This window comes from Ahaetulla prasina, chromosome 7 (assembly GCF_028640845.1).
Source record: "Ahaetulla prasina isolate Xishuangbanna chromosome 7, ASM2864084v1, whole genome shotgun sequence".
NCBI classification, from domain to species: Eukaryota; Metazoa; Chordata; class Lepidosauria; order Squamata; family Colubridae; genus Ahaetulla; species Ahaetulla prasina.
In genome coordinates this window covers 96,748,655-96,764,800 of record NC_080545.1, presented here as the reverse complement: position 1 = coordinate 96,764,800, position 16,146 = coordinate 96,748,655, and the positions used below count along the sequence as shown (strand labels likewise).

The window sequence follows — 16,146 nt, the reverse complement described above, 5'->3', positions numbered from 1 at the left end:
TGCCACCAAGAAGAGGAAATTAATCAACTTATTTTCCAAAGCACCAGAAGGCAGGATAAGAAGCAACGGATGGAAATTAATCAAGGAGAGAAGCAACCTGGAATTAAGGAGAAACTTCCTAACAGGGAGGACAATTAACCAGTGGAACAGCTTGCCACCAGGAGTTGTGGGTGCTTCATCACTGGAGGTATTTAAACAGAGACTGGATAGCCACTTGTCTCAATTTGTTTAGGATTTCCACATTGAGCAGGGGGTTAGACTAGAAGACCTCTAAGGTTCCCTCCAGCTCCATTCTGATTATAAACAGCCAGTCAACCTATCAAGGTTGTTGGTTGGTCATATGAATAAACAAATATTGTGTAATCCTGCCTTTAAAAAAGGATAAAGATAGTCACGGAAAAAGGAGGGGAAGAGGAGGAGGGGGGGAGGAGGAGGAATAACAAAAGAGGTTGGTGAAGAATTTGGGCCATCAGAAACTCTTAGGGACAAATCTTCCTGATGCCCAAGAATCAGCGGGAAAGCAAGGGAGGTGCAAATACAGCCATCTACTGGATGAACTCTACTGTAGTTGTTGCATAGAAATACATTCCAACAATGAATTCCAACAAAAAATCAACAACATTTCCCATTGTGGATGCAGTAGAAATTTGCTAAAGAGAACCAGTGGAAAATAAGGGTGAAATTTCTGTACCTCTTGGCCTTTTCTTGGAATCTCAATCAGCAAATGCTCAGTCTTACATATTGGAAAAAAGAACCCTAACATCAAGTACAAACTTAATGGACATTACCTAACTGACGACCCCCACCCTGTCAAAGATCTTGGAGTTCTCATATCAAATGATCTTAATGCCAAAGCCCACTGCAACTACATAGCAAAAAAGGCCCTAAAAGTTGTAAACCTAATTCTACGCAGCTTCTTTTCTAAAAACTCTACACTACTAACCAGAGCATACAAAACATTTGCCAGACCTATTCTTGAATACAGCTCATCTGTCTGGAACCCACACCACATTTCTGACATAAATACAATAGAACGAGTCCAGAAATATTTCACTAGAAGAGTCCTTCACTCCTCTGAAAACAACAAAATACCTTATACCAACAGACTTGAAATCCTGGGATTAGAAAACTTACAACTCTGTCGACTCCGACATGACCTGAGTTTAACACACAAAATCATCTATTGCAATGTCCTTCCTGTTAAAGACTACTTCAGCTTCAATCGCAATATTACAAGAGCAAAATATAGATTCAAGCTAAATGTCAACCACTTCAAACTTGATTGCAGAAAATATGACTTCTGTAACAGAGTTGTTAATGCTTGGAACTCACTACCTGACTCCATAGTCTCTACTCAAAATCCCAAAATCTTTAATAAAAACTGTCTACTATTGACCTCACCCCATTCCTAAGAGGGCTATAAGGGGCGTGCATAAGAGCACAATAGTGCCTACTGTTCCTATCCTATTGTTCCCTTCATTATATCAAATTAATATTATTGATGCATATTTTTACTTATATATTTTCTTCAATACATGTTGTTTTATCTATGACAATTGTTTGTGTATACTGTTGTGACAAAATAAAATAAAATAAAAAATAAATGTATCATTGGGCACACCTTTCAAAATATTTTGATCAGGAAAGCATTTTTCTTTCTCCAACCTATTTTTGATTTAAGAAAATATTAAACCCAGGCGTTGTGTTTTAAACGCTTCTTTAGGTGAAACCAGCATCCAGGATTGGCAAGATACTATCCGCCACTATCCTGCTCCCTGGGCAGAACTGGAAACCGAAAATATCATCCTCACGCTGCCATCGGATGCTGTACGTAGTCACGAAGGGATCGCTTTCCTCCTCCAGACCTGGGATCAGATGATGAGGGCCATTGCCCACTTAGCAGCCATCTCTCCTATTTTCCCCAGACCAGAGAGGATTGTGGCAGATGTTCAGATAGCAGCAGGCAAGTATAATCTAGTTCACATCACACTCTGTAGAGGAAAAACCATAAAAGATTATTGGTCTGCGTTCCTAATTTACAGATCAAAATGTCTTTTAATAGCACTATTGTTCTAATGCTATGATAGCAGTGTCCTAATATCTAAGGGGCTGCCCCAAAGAAGAGTGGGGGGTTGACCTATCCTCCAAAGCACCCAAGTGCAGAACAAGATGTGATGTATGGAAACTAATCAAGGAGAGAAACTACCTGGAACTAAGGAGGAATTTCCTGATAGTGAGAACAATTAATTAGTGGAATGACTTGCCTCCAGAAGTTGTGGGTGGTCCATCACTGGAGGTTTTTATTTTATTTTTATTTTTTAAAATTTTTAATTTTTTTTATTTGCATTTATATCCTGCCCTTCTCCGAAGACTCAGGGCGGCTTACACTATGTCAAGCAATAGTCTTCATCCATTTGTATATTATATACAAAGTCAACTTTTATTGCCCCCAACAATCTGGGTCCTCATTTTACCCACCTTATAAAGGATGGAAGGCTGAGTCAACCTTGGGCCTGGTGGGGCTTGAACCTGCAGTAATTGCAAGCAGCTGCTGTTAATAACAGACTGTTTTACCAGCCTGAACCACAGAGGCCCCTTTAATTTTAATTTTAATTTTTAACACATTAAAACGAAAGACAAACATACAACATTTATATACATATCACTGTTTATCAGCAATTCAAGGCAGTCCTTTCCTATTGTTTATAAATGTTTTAATTCTATCTTATTCTACTTTTATTTATCTACCGTTCTTTATTTCATCTACATTTTACCTTGTTGTTCAGTTTTCTTATCTTACCTATTTTCTAACCATTCATATACCAGACCTTATAATATTCTGTATCCCACTGGAGGTTTTTAAGAAGAGTTTGGACAGCCATTTGTTTGAAATGGTATAGGCTCTCTTGTTTGATCAGGGGAGGTTGGACTAGAAGATCTCCGAAGTCCCTTCCAACTCTGTTATTCTGTTAACGCTGCTTTTTGCACAGTTCTCCAGCACACTGCAGCAAACTGACAGTTGCACCGCGGGATATTTTACTCCTTTATATGGAATTATAAGGACTGTTTATTAAACTTTAGAAAATTATCTTATGGTTCCCCTGTGAGTTCACTTTGGTTGCTTGGGTTGCAGCACATCATTACTAAGAACCCTATGGAAAAAAATTGCTGAGATACTAATGGCATCATGAGATAAGAAAATTTGGGAACTCCTGTACTAAAGTATATTTTTTGGGATTCACACTTGCATCCATGAGAGAATTGTGGCTTTATTAGCATTTACAGCTAATTTCAGTAAACTATGATTCCTATGGAAGAGTGTCCTCAAATCAGGGCTGATTTGGGAAAGAATTTCACCCCAAGACTGAACCAATATTATTTAGTCCTGTTCCCTGTAGATCTGTTTGCTTTTCAAACATAATACAATACAGCAGGAATCCCCAAGCCCTGGTTCGTGGATCGTCACCAAGCTGGGCCACGCAAATAAGCGAAGCCTCATGCACACAACCACGTCACCTCCGGTCCGTGTAAAAACCTCTCTCCACGGAACCGGTCCCTGCTGACCAAAAAGTTGGGGCCACTTCAATACAAGACACATGATCTGCCTCCAAAATATATCCACCTATCATTAAGATCATTTATTTTTACCGATACAAGAATTTTATATCTACCCAACTTATATAATTTTGGCTTTGGGCTGCGCGTATCAAAGAAAAACTAAACAAATGAAAAAAATAATTGCAAGGGGAAAAAAAAAACATACAAAAGCTAAAAGAAATTAAACCAATAGCCAGCGTATCAAGGTAGGGCTGGCGTAAGACAGATGTGCAGTCCACCTTAGAAGATAGGTTCACCTTTCTTCTTGCCCAAATACAGGGGGAGAAAAAGAGGATTTAACACTCTTTTAAACTTCATGGGCCTCTGTGGCTCAGACTGGTAAGACAGTCTGTTATTAACAGCACCTGCTTGCAATTACTGCAGGTTCAAGCCCCACCAGGCCCAAGGTTGACTCAGCCTTCCATCCTTTATAAGGTAGGTAAAATGAGGACCCAGATTGTTGGGGGCAATAAAGTTGACTTTGTATATAATATACAAATGGATGAAGACTATTGCTTGACATAGTGCAAGCTGCCCTGAGTCTTCGGAGAAGGGCGGGATATAAATGCAAATTTAAAAAAAACTCTCAGGGGAGCGGGGTAACACTGTCATAGCTACATGACTCTCAGGAGAAGGGGAGTTTTTGAAAAGACAAGTGCTTTCACTAAGGTTACTGAAGTCTCTAGATCCCATCAGATGACATTGTGCCAAGAAGGGGTCCTAGATGATGCCCATCCTGTGACAACAGGTGGATGGGCAGAAAATTATGGAAACAAGAAGTCCCACAAAGAAACATAACATCAATCTGGGACTTTTCTGTTGTAGGACTGGTACTTGACATCCTCCCCGAGCAAAATTCACTTTGTGTCCTTTAAATTAATCTCCTAAGGTAAATTTTCCTCTCAGTTGAGGTGAACTCCTGATTATCTCCATGGGGACATCCATGTTGTCTTGTTATAACAATAGAATAGAATAGAATAGAATAGAATAGAATAGAATAGAATAGAATAGAATAGAATAGAATTTTATTGGCCAAGTGTGATTGGACACACAAGGAATTTGTCTTGGTGCATATGCTCTCAGTGTACATAAAAGAAGAAGAGAAAAGATACCTTCATCAAGGTACAACATTTACAACACAATTGATGGTCAATATATCAATATAAATCATAAGGATTGCCAGCAACAAAGTTATAGTCATACAGTCATAAGTGGAAAGAGATTGGTGATGGGAACTATGAAACGATTAATAGTAGTGCAGATTCAGTAAATAGTCTGACAGTGTTGAGGGAATTATTTGTTTAGCAGAGTGATGGCCTTCGGGAAAAAACTGTTCTTGTGTCTAGTTGTTCTGGTGTGCAGTGCTCTATAGCGTCGTTTTGAGGGTAGGAGTTGAAACAGTTTATGTCCAGGATGCGAGGGATCTGCAAATATTTTCACGGCCAAAGGGGTTTGCTATGGCTTGCTTCCAAAATATTTATGGGCTAACCTACAGATCCAGGATTTCCCATTAGCCTCTCATCTAATTATATCTCTCCTAACTTTTTCCTTAGGTTGGATGCACGCTGGCTATCCAATCATGAGTGATGTAGGTGCCCTATCTGAGATCATAGATGTGCAAGATTTCTACGCTAAAGGAACTTGGGGCCCAATCCACAAACTGGGTCATAACCAACAGAAGTGTGGGTGGGATTTCCCACCCCATACCACAGAGGCCACCTGCAACCTCTGGTCCGTTTATGTCAATGAGACCGTGCTGAGCATCTCCCGAGAAATAGCCCATCCAGACCTTCAACCGGGTGCAAGAAAGGAGAGGATTGAGAACTACATTAGAAATGGAGCTAATCTGGACGACTTTGAAGTGTTCACTGCACTTGAACCCTACTTGCAGGTAAGAAAGCTGTTTGTGGGAGGTCACTGGTGTAATACAGATAGTCCTTGACTTACAACAGTTCATTTAGTGACTCTATGAAGTTACAATGGCATTGAAAAAAGTGACTTATAACTGTTTTATACTGGTGGCCTTTGATCTAGACATGGCATAGGGCCGGGCTATTTACGGGACCGCCTACTGCTACCGAATACCTCTCACCGACCCGTGCGCTCTCACAGAGAGGGACTCCTCAGGGTGCCGTCAGCTAGGCAGTGCCGTCTGGCGACACCCAGGGGAAGGGCCTTCTCTGTGGGGGCTCCCACCCTCTGGAACGAACTCCCCCCAGGACTTCGGCAACTTCCGGACCTCCGAACCTTCCGTCGCGAGCTCAAAACACATCTATTCATCTGCGCAGGACTGGATTAGATTTTAAATTTATATGGGTTTTAATGGGTTTTATTATTTATTATTTATACTGCTTTTTAATAATTCGGCTATGTAAAATAAGTTTTTTAACTGCTATTTTAGTCTGTATTTATATGTATTTTTACTTGCCTGTGAACCGCCCTGAGTCCCTAGGGAGATAGGGCGGTATATAAATATGATAAAATAAATAATAATAAATAAAATAAATAATAAATTTTTCACACTTATGATGGTTGTAGCATCCCCATTGTCTGTTGATGAAGATTTGGACACTTGGCAACTGATTCATATTTATGATGGGTCCTGGGATCATGTGATCCTCTTTTGTGACCTTCTGGGAAGCAAAGTCAATGGGGAAGCTAGATTCACTTAACAACCAAGTTACTAACTCAACAACTTCACTGATTTACTTAAGAACTGTGGCAAGCAAAGTCATAAAATGGGGCCAAACTCACTTAAATGTTTCACTTAGCAACAGGAATCTGGGGCGCAATTGTGATTGTAAGTCGAGGACTACCTCGATGTAGAATTGTATGGCTGGTGGGGGGGGTGAGAAATCTTTCTCAAAAAGGGGAAGAAAATGCTATCAGTTGAGGTCAATTCCTGCAATCAATAAAACAATTTTTAAAAAAAGATTTTGTGTTTCTCTTTTTATACTGGTGGCCTTTGATCTAGACAACGTAAGATCATATAATGTAAAATAATGTAATAGCTGAGGTATAGATCACAGATCTATACAATTATCCTATTTTTCTTCAGCTGCAGGAAGCCTTCGGTTGGGACCCCTACATCCACATTTTCGCGAAATACCAAACCATGAGCAACATCCCAGATAACAACAAGGACAAGATGAACCTGTGGGCAGAAACCTTCTCTCAGGAAGTCAACAGAAACCTGGCTCCTTTCTTCAAAACTTGGGGGTGGCCCATTGAGGACAGTGTCTCCGAGAATCTGGCCTTATCCTACCCCCCCTGGGTTGAGGATCCCATGATAGAGTACCGGCACTCTTGAAGGACCAGAAGCCAAGATCATCCTCATCAGAGAACACTGGAATTGAGCAGATGTTTTACTCAAAACTGAGTCTGATAGTATCAATGAATTTTTCTATTTAGCTGTTGCACATGGAGGATTTCAGCTCCGCTATTTGGTTGCTACCTTTTAAAAAAAAATCTCTTTCTTAGGGGAATCCTTATTCTTGCAATCTTTAGAACTGAAAATTTTAAATCCACGTGGAAAACACACACACACAGACAATCCTACCTTTTTTTAATCACTGATCCAATATGGGGAAATGGGTAAACTATTTGCTAGCAATATGAGGCTGAAAGTAAAGAGAACCTCATATTTTCATTATAACCTCTAATATTCTGTTAAGTTTAGTTCCCAAATTGGCATTTCCTGTATTTTTCACAAAGAGTGTCTCTAATGATGCCACACATTTGAAATGATGATTATTAAGCTCTTTGCGGGTCTAAATAAAAATTGTGTATATTAAAAATATAATTGTTTGATCTTTCTCAATGGCTTGTGCCCTCCGATTTACTTGATCCTTTCTGAATTGAGTGGATTCTGGGTTCTATCATGTTTGTTGTTGTTAGTTGTGAAGTTGTGTCCGACCCATCACAACCCCATGGACAGCGTTCCTCCAGGCCTTCCTGTCCTCTACTATCCTCCGGAGTCCATTTAAGCTCATGCCAACTGCTTCAGTGACTCCATCCAGCCACCTCGTTTCCCAGCATTCGGCTCTTCTCCAGGGAGTCCTTCCTTCTCATTTGGTGGCTAAAGTATTTGAGTTTCATCTTCAGGATCTGGCCTTCTAAGGAGCAGTCAGGATTGATCTCCTCTAGGACTGACCAGCTGGATCGCCTTGCAGTCCAAGGAACTCGCAGGAGTCTTCTCCAGCACCAGAGTTCAAAGGCCTTGATTCTTTGGCGCTCAGCCTTCCTTATGGTCCAACTTTCACAGCCATACATTGCAACTGGAAAAACCATAGCCTTGACTATACACACTTTTTTGAGCAAGGTGATGTCTCTGCTTTTTGGCATGCTGTCTAGATTTGCCATGGGTTTCCTTCCCAGGAGCAAGCATCTTTTAATTTCTTGGCTGCAATCCCCATCTGCAGTGATCTTGGAGCCCAGGAAAATGAAATCTGTCACTTCTTCCATTTCTTCCCCATCTATTTGCCAGGAATTGAGAGGGCCAGATGGCATGATCTATCATGTTACTTTACTTCCTACCCCCTCGCTCCCAGTTTCTGCTATTGTTTTGACTAGGTAAGAAATAAATTTTTGAAGGCTTTCTTCTTTGTGATTTTAGAAAACCTGGAAACCCTATTTTATAAAAGGTTTAATTGTTCCAAAATGTCTCCATGGGTGGTGGCCCTTGAATGAACTTCTCTGAGTCAGAAACTAAGCAGGGTAATAAAAACATGGATGGGAGACCAGCAGCAAAGCCCAGGGCTGTGCAAATCTGTGCAAATTCTGGAGCATGCTCTTAAAACAAAGGTAAAAAATTCAAATGGCTAAAAGGTGAAGAAGGCGGAGGGAATGCCCTCAAGCTACCAGCTCTCCCCAGGGCTGAATCACATTCTTAGACCTCTGTGCTAATTGTTAGATCTTAGCTCTCTTCTGGAAAACCTTTGAATCCTTCAGTTAGCCATACCTGGAGGGCAAGCACTTTTTTTTAGTTAAATACAGGAGCAGAGTGCCATGTTCTTTCACAGAAAAATGATGGCCAGGGTAGATGCCATATGGCACAACCTAATAATTTGGGAAGTGCCGACTGTCTTTAGGTGTCCTGGTGGACACCTAAAATTCATCTCCCTATGAATAAGGAAACCATAAGTTTCCCCTGCAATTCAAAGCAATTGCTGCAAATGGAGAGGAAGCCGTGGGCCTGCGCCCTGGAGACACAGCTGACCGTGCAATGTGGCATTCAACGATCTGAAAAGCGGACCCTGCACCTGTGGGAATATGTTTGGAAGAAGAAGAAGTGGTCAGAAGTTGAAGACTGTCTGTACCCTTTGTGTCCATAGATCCAAAATTAGCGAAAGTATGCATGAAAGCCCTCCCACACAACACACCCAACCTACAGTAAGTGCACTAAGATATGAGGTGAATTCAGCAAATCCTTACAGCCTTTTTCTAATGAGGGCAAAAAAAAAAAAAGAGGAAAATATGCATAACTCTTCCCTTTTCCTGACCCAGCATTTTTGAAATCGCCTTCCCAAATTAGTGACAGTCCCAAATATTGCTTCTTGCCAAAGTCCCAAATGTTGCTTCTTGCAAAGCCACAAAAGCAAATGGTGAAAAATGATTTCCAACCTATTGCCAGGAAAAAAACACAGTGCTGTCATGTGTTCCAGGAAATAATAAATGCTGGTATTTCTGGGAGCTGTCCTGAGTCCTGATTTGAATCCATGCCTGCTAATACTGTACGTTTCTTTCTGTGTATGTAATAATTCTCTTCTGCACATAGCTGAGTAACCGGTCCTGTTCATTTCTTTCTTTCTGCTTGCATTCCCTACTACATGTTGCTGAAAAACCTATGGTACCTTCATTGGCCTGCACAGTCCTTGGACAAGCTATATTTTAGAGACCCCACATACCCACTTTATAGTCTGTTTCTGTTGCTCCCCTCTGGGGGGAGGTTTCCAAGTATTTCTAACAGGACTTCCAGATTCTGTAACAGCTTTGTTCTTTATGCCATCCGTCTAGAAAACTCCCAAGATATGTTTTGCTCACCCTGTGCATTTATACATCTGGACTAGACTGTGTTGTTTCTCTGTGTCATATAATATATGTGCATATATACATAATTTTGTATTTATTTATTTTGTCAGGTTCGTGTAGTGTATATTGGAGGTGGTGACTCTTTGAGAACTGCAACGAAATTTCATTTTAATGTATGCCGATTAGTCTATATTCAAAGTGACAATAAAGTTATTATTCTATTCTAGTTATTAGTATTCTATTTATATTCTATTAACCCTGCTCTAACCATTGCTGAATCTTATTGACTGCCACTATCAAAAGCAATACAGGTAATCTTCGGCTTACAACCGTTCATTTAGTGACTGTTCAAAGTTACAACGGCACTGAAAAAAGTGACTTACAACTGGTCCTCACACTTACAACCATGGCGGCATTCCCCCCAGTCACATGATCAAAATTCGAGCACTTCGCATGTATTTATGACGGTTGCAAAATCCCCAAGGTCGCCTTCCCAGCCAGCTTCCAAGAAGCAAAAGTCAATGGGGGAAGGCAGATTCACTTAGTGACCATGTGCGTCACTTAACTGCAGCGATTCGTTTAACAACCATAACAAAAAAAAAGTCATGAACTTGAACATGACTCACTTACAACTGCCTTGCTTAGCAACAGAAAGTGGTCGTAAGTCGAAGATCACCTGCAAAGATGGGATGGGTGGGCAGAGTGACATCATGATGTCAGCAGGCAAAGGATGTCCACTGTGTAATTTGCACACTTTGTGTGGGGACATAGTTGTGCTCCAAAGCTGGCTCAATTAGAGCAACAGATGCAACATGATTTCAATAGGCAGCTTGATGGCCAGCCCTGAGCAAAGACAGAACCATAATTTACAGACTTTTGGCCCGCTGCAATCAATCAATCAATCAATCAATCAGAATAGAGCTGGAAGAGAGGCTTCCGGGTGGCGCCATCTTTCTCGCTGGGTGCCAATTTATGGCACTCCGCATTGAATACCGTAAAAGCCGGATTTAACAACTGATCCCGGCTTCATTTCTCTCTCTGGTTGAAAGAGAGACAGAGCAAGGGAGGAATTGGGTAGATTCCCTAGGGCTTTGTTTTGTAATACAAAGTCTTGAACGGTGAATCCTTATTTACCCTCCCCACCTCCAGTATTCTCTGCGCTCCTGAAAAGCAGGAAAGAGGAAGATGTCCACTTCTGCTAGCAATTGATTTTTTGTGGATACGAAAAGCAGGCGGAACAAATGTGAGGAGCAATTATTGGTTTGCAAGTATTTTTGATTTTCTGACTTCCTCCCCTTCAGTTTCGTTTTAGAGAAACTGAAAGCAGAGCGATACATCAAAGGGAGCTTTGCTGTTGAATCGAAACTGAATGGAGATTTTATCTTATTGTGTTTGACTGTGGACTGTTGGATTATATTACGCTGTTTAAGTACGTTACAAGGGGATTCTCAGCAGGAATTTTGTTATGGAGGTTCTTTCAGAAGAATGGGTTCGGACGTTATACAGGACTACACAGAAAGAATGTATTTAATTATTCAAAATACAAATTGATAAAAATGGGGACGTTTTGGATGAGAGTTTGGAGCAAATTAACCAGTGCAATTATTCGGAAAATGGAATGGAGGATATACAAATAAAAGTGGATAAATATGAAGATTTGATCGTGAAGAAACAAGGTGATCTAAAGGAGTTTTCTTTAAATAGTTTGGATGAGCTGCCTGAATTTGTGCTACAGGAGATTGTCCTCAAATGGAAAAGACTCACAAGCTTAATGTTTCCCAAGAGTTCTCTTTTGGACTGATGGAATATCGGCAGTAATTTTTGGATTTCTGGACATAAGGAATTACTAGGAAATATTGTGATTGACTTTTAAAAGGAGCAACGAAGGAAAGACAGAGATTAATGCACCAAAAAATGGCAAGAGACATTATTTTTGAAACAAGGTTTTTAAAAATATTAATAGACAAAAATATTTGTGTCCCCGAAAGAATTATATGGTTATATGGTTATAGAAGCTATAAGGGAGATATTCTCTGAATTGGATTGGATTTTTACGTTTTAGCTGGTTTTAAATATTTTAGGATTAATTTGTTCTACTGATTTATATATTTTATTATTGTTTATTGTTAATTTTTTGAAGGATTTGGTTATGTAAGGAGGAAGTCAGAGCTAGAGAGGGAGAATTGGTATAATAGTTTTGGGAAAAAAATTATTTTTTTAGCATATGTTTGTTTTATTTTTAGCTATACCTTGTGTTTGTTCCGGGAAGGCAGGGGAGGGAGGGGTTTGTGAAGGAAAGGGGTTGGGGAAAGGGGAAAAAATTTTTGTAAAACTTTTTGAATAAAAAAAAAAAAAAAGAATAGAGCTGGAAGAATTGTCATTTGAAAGACAATTTAAACCATAAATTTTTTAAAAAATATTTTAAAGACAGGACAAAGACAAGACAGGCAGAGCTGAAATTGAACATGACTCACTTAACAACTGCCTTGCTTAGCAACAGAAAGTGGTCATAAGTCGAGGACTACCTGTAAAGAGGGGATGGGTGGGCAGAGTGACATCAGGGAATCAGAATCAGAATAGAGCTGGAAGGGACCTTCGAGGTCTTCTAGTCCAATTCCTTGCTCAAGCAGGAGACCCTAGACCGTTTCAGACAAGTGGCTATCTAGTCTCATCTTGAAAACTTCCAGGGATGCAGCACTTACAACTTCTGGTGGCAAGCTGTTCCTCTTGTTAATCGTCCTTACTGTTAGGAAGTTTCTCCTTAATTCCAGATTGCTTCTCTCCTTGATTAGTTTCCATCCATTGGTTTTGTCCTGCCTTCTGGTGCTTTGGAAACTAAATTGTGACCCTCTTCTTTGTGGCAACCCCTCAAATACTGGAATACTGCTATCACGTCACCCCTAATTCTTCTTTTCTTTAGACTTGCCAGACCCAAATCCTGTAACCGTTCTTCATATGTTTTGGTCTCCAGGCCTTTAATCAACTTTGTTGCTCTTCTTTGCCCCTTTTCCAAACTTGTTGCTGGCAATCCTTATGATTTATATTGATATATTGACCATCAATTGTGTTGTAAATGTTGTACCTTGATGAACGTATCTTTTCTTTTATGTACACTGAGAGCCGATGCACCAAGACAAATTCCTTGTGTGTCCAATCACACTTGGCCAATAAAGAATTCTATTCTATTCTATTCTATTCTATTCTAACGTAATGACCAAAAAATGGATGCAATATTCCAGGTTTGTGGTCTTACTAAGGATGTAGAAAGCAGTACTAATACTTCAAATGATTTTGATTCTATGCCTCTGTTTATACAACCCCAGGTTTGTATTAGCTTTTTTGGCTGCTGCCGCACATAGCTGGCTCCTGTTTAAGTGATGGTCCACTAGGACTCCAAGGTCCCTCTCACAGTTACTGTTTTTGACCCAGGTTTCTCCTACTCTGTACTTCTACCTTTTGTTTTGCCTGCTGCTGCTGATGTCATCCCGATGTCAACAGATATCATCATGCAAATGATTTCAGCTGTATAATTTGTACCCTTTGTGTGAGGATATTGTTGGGGTCCAAAGCTGACTCAATTAAAGCAACCAAAACAGATGCAAATTGCAGCACGATCCTGCAATGCTTTTTGCATGATTTTTTTTTATTTATTTGCATTTATATCCCGCCCTTCTCCGAAGACTCAGGGCGGCTTACACTGTGTTAAGCAATAGTCTTCATCCATTTGTATATTATATACAAAGTCAACTTTTATTGCCGCCAACAATCTGGGTCCTCATTTTACCTACCTTATAAAGGATGGAAGGCTGAGTCAACCTTGGGCCTGGTGGGACTAGAACCTGCAGTAATTGCAAGCAGCTGTGTTAATAACAGACTGTCTTAGCAGTCTGAGCCACCAGAGGCCCTGATTGTTGCAATGTTTCTGCCTGATGGTTGCAACGTTTTTGATAAACCCCTCTGGGTGACTTTCTCATTGTTTCTCCTTCCTCTTAACTCAGCAGAGTAACTATATTATCGCTAAAGGAAATAAATAAAGGTTATTCTTTTATAAATTGTAACAAATATAATACTAATACCTTCGCATCCTCGCATCCTGGACATAAACTGTTTCAACTCCTACCCTCAAAACGACGCTATAGAGCACTGCACACCAGAACAACTAGACACAAGAACAGTTTTTTCCCGAAGGCCATCACTCTGCTAAACAAATAATTCCCTCAACACTGTCAGACTATTTACTGAATCTGCACTACTATTAATCTTCTCATAGTTCCCATCACTAATCTCTTTCCACTTATGACTGTATGACTATAACTTGTTGCTGGCAATCCTTATGATTTATATTGATATATTGACCATCAATTGTGTTGTAAATGTTGTACCTTGATGAACGTATCTTTTCTTTTATGTACCCTGAGAGCAGATGCACCAAGACAAATTCCTTGTGTGTCCAATCACACTTGGCCAATAAAAATTCTATTCTATTCTATTCTATAAAGTGTGAGACTATCTGTCTGTTATTTCCTGACTATGCAAAGGGACTACAAATCGTAATCAGTGGAGACAATGTATTATGAGCTCCCCTCAAGGGATGCTGTGGCCCTGGGGCTAGGATGTTGGGCTTGTCGATCGAAAGGTCCGCAGCTCAGCGGTTCGAATCCCTAGTGATTCCCGTTACTTGTCCCAGCTTCTGCCAACCTAGCAGTTTCGAAAGCACATAAAAATGCAAGTAGAAAAAATAGGGACTACCTTTGGTGGGAAGGGAACAACATTCCATGCGCCTTTCGCGTTGAGTCATGCCGGCCACATGACCACGGAGACGTCTTCGGACAGCGCTGGCTCTTCGGCTTTGAAACGGAGATGAGCACCGCCCCCTAGAGTCGGCAACGACTCGCACGTACGTACAAGGGGAATCTTTACCTTTACCTTTAAGAGCTTCCCAGGAGACAGGAACTTACGCCTTGGGCAAAAATCGCTATCAGGAGATAGGAACATCGGCCCAAGGTGAACATTACAAGTAAATAAGAAAAGATATTAGCGGATGGATGGAAATTGTCAAGATAGAATAGAATTTTTATTTTATTGGCCAAGTGTGATTGGACACACAAGGAATTTGTCTTGGTGCATATGCTCTCAGTGTACATAAAAGAAAAGATACGTTCATCAAGGTACAACATTTACAACACAATTGATGGTCAATATATCAATATAAATCATAAGGATTGCCAGCAACAAGTTATAGTCATACAGTCATAAGTAGAAAGAGATTGGCGATGGGAACGATGAAACGATTAATAGTAGTGCAGATTCAGTAAATAGTCTGACAGTGTTGAGGGAATTATTTGTTTAGCAGAGTGATGGCCTTCGGGAAAAAACTGTTCTTGTGTCTAGTTGTTCTGGTGTGCAGTGCCCTATAGCGTCGTTTTGAGGGTAGGAGTTGAAACAGTTTATGTCCAGGATGCGAGGGATCTGTAAATATTTTCACGGCCCTCTTCTTGATTCGTGCAGTATACAGGTCCTCAATGGAAGGCAGGTTGGTAGATGACCCTTTAAAGTGTAAAACAACTAAAAGGATGACCTGAGAGAATAAGGGGGAATTGGGAGGGCTTCTTAGGTGTGGCGTGCATTGTGAAGGTGTATAAAATGTATAGCTTGAAAACTGCTACTTGTGCTCTTTGAACTCAATCCATTTGGGAAGAGTTTAAGAGGCAGTGCTTGCAACCGCTTTTCTTTTTTTTTTTTTCGTATTTTCCTCCAATAAATCTTTGATTTTGTTAACCAGACTTGCCTTGGAGTTGTGAGTATCAAATTTTGGGGTTTAAATCTCACAAATTTAAATATTTTTATTTACCCGGCCACAGATTGCTGACTGATTATTCTCCCTGTTGCCACCCAGGGTCAAGTCAGCTTTGTTGTGAATGTTTTCTTACAACGACACTTTCAGCAATTTGCACGTGAGGTTAGTTGTCAATCCAGCTCATTTGTATAGGGGAGGGGATCCCTTTTATCAGGACAATATCACAATGAATCGCTATGACTATAATAGACATCTATCGATAAGCTTGTTGTAGAATTAGTTGGAGGATCAGCTATGCCAAGGCTACTGGAAATCAGTTTGTGTTTTCAATGGCTCTGGAATTTTCTCCTCTGAATGGAGTAATGACAAGCGGGTGGAGGTGCAGCATATGATGTATTCCCAAAGAGAAAAAGGCAAATTAATAAGTAACCAGGAATGTGTTAATCTGAGACTACACAGTTTAGATAGCATCATAGGAACATATTTGGAATTTATTTTGGCTGTGTCGTGCAGGAGAATTCACTAGAAAAATCAATTTTGTCGGGAAGATTAAGTGGAATGTGTTAATCTGAGACTACATAGTTTACATAGGATCATAGGAACATATTTGGAATTTATTTTGGCCGTGTCGTGCAGGAGAATCACTAGAAAAATCAATTTTGTCAGGAAGATTAAGTGGTAAAAGGAAACCAGGCAGCCAAAGACCACGATGGCTGGACACC

At 40.2% G+C, this 16,146-nt stretch overlaps 2 protein-coding genes across 2 annotated transcripts in view; both read left to right on the top strand.

Moving 5' to 3' along the window:
- The window catches only part of LOC131201789 (uncharacterized), a 169,899-nt gene extending 164,190 nt beyond the window's left edge, over positions 1–5,709 (top strand). The window contains exon 5 of the transcript XR_009156010.1: positions 5,643–5,709. The gene's annotated coding sequence lies outside the window, so the exon portion shown is untranslated. The remainder of the gene's footprint in view (positions 1–5,642) is intronic.
- On the top strand, positions 499–6,907 carry LOC131202598 (TRPM8 channel-associated factor 2-like). The gene is made up of 4 exons (XM_058191701.1): positions 499–529; positions 1,724–1,963; positions 5,151–5,488; positions 6,656–6,907. Exons 1-4 carry the CDS (start codon positions 499–501, stop codon positions 6,905–6,907), a joined length of 861 nt encoding a protein of 286 aa, XP_058047684.1.
- The last annotated feature ends 9,239 nt before the right edge of the window (positions 6,908–16,146 follow it).

Excerpts from the sequence above, each read along its gene's own strand:
- LOC131202598 (XM_058191701.1), top strand. The coding sequence starts at position 499 with ATGCCCAAGAATCAGCGGGAAAGCAAGGGAG. Across the intron at positions 1,964-5,150 it reads AGATGTTCAGATAGCAGCAG|GTTGGATGCACGCTGGCTAT; the intron begins GCAAGTATAATC and ends CTTTTTCCTTAG. Across the intron at positions 5,489-6,655 it reads CACTTGAACCCTACTTGCAG|CTGCAGGAAGCCTTCGGTTG; the intron begins GTAAGAAAGCTG and ends ATTTTTCTTCAG.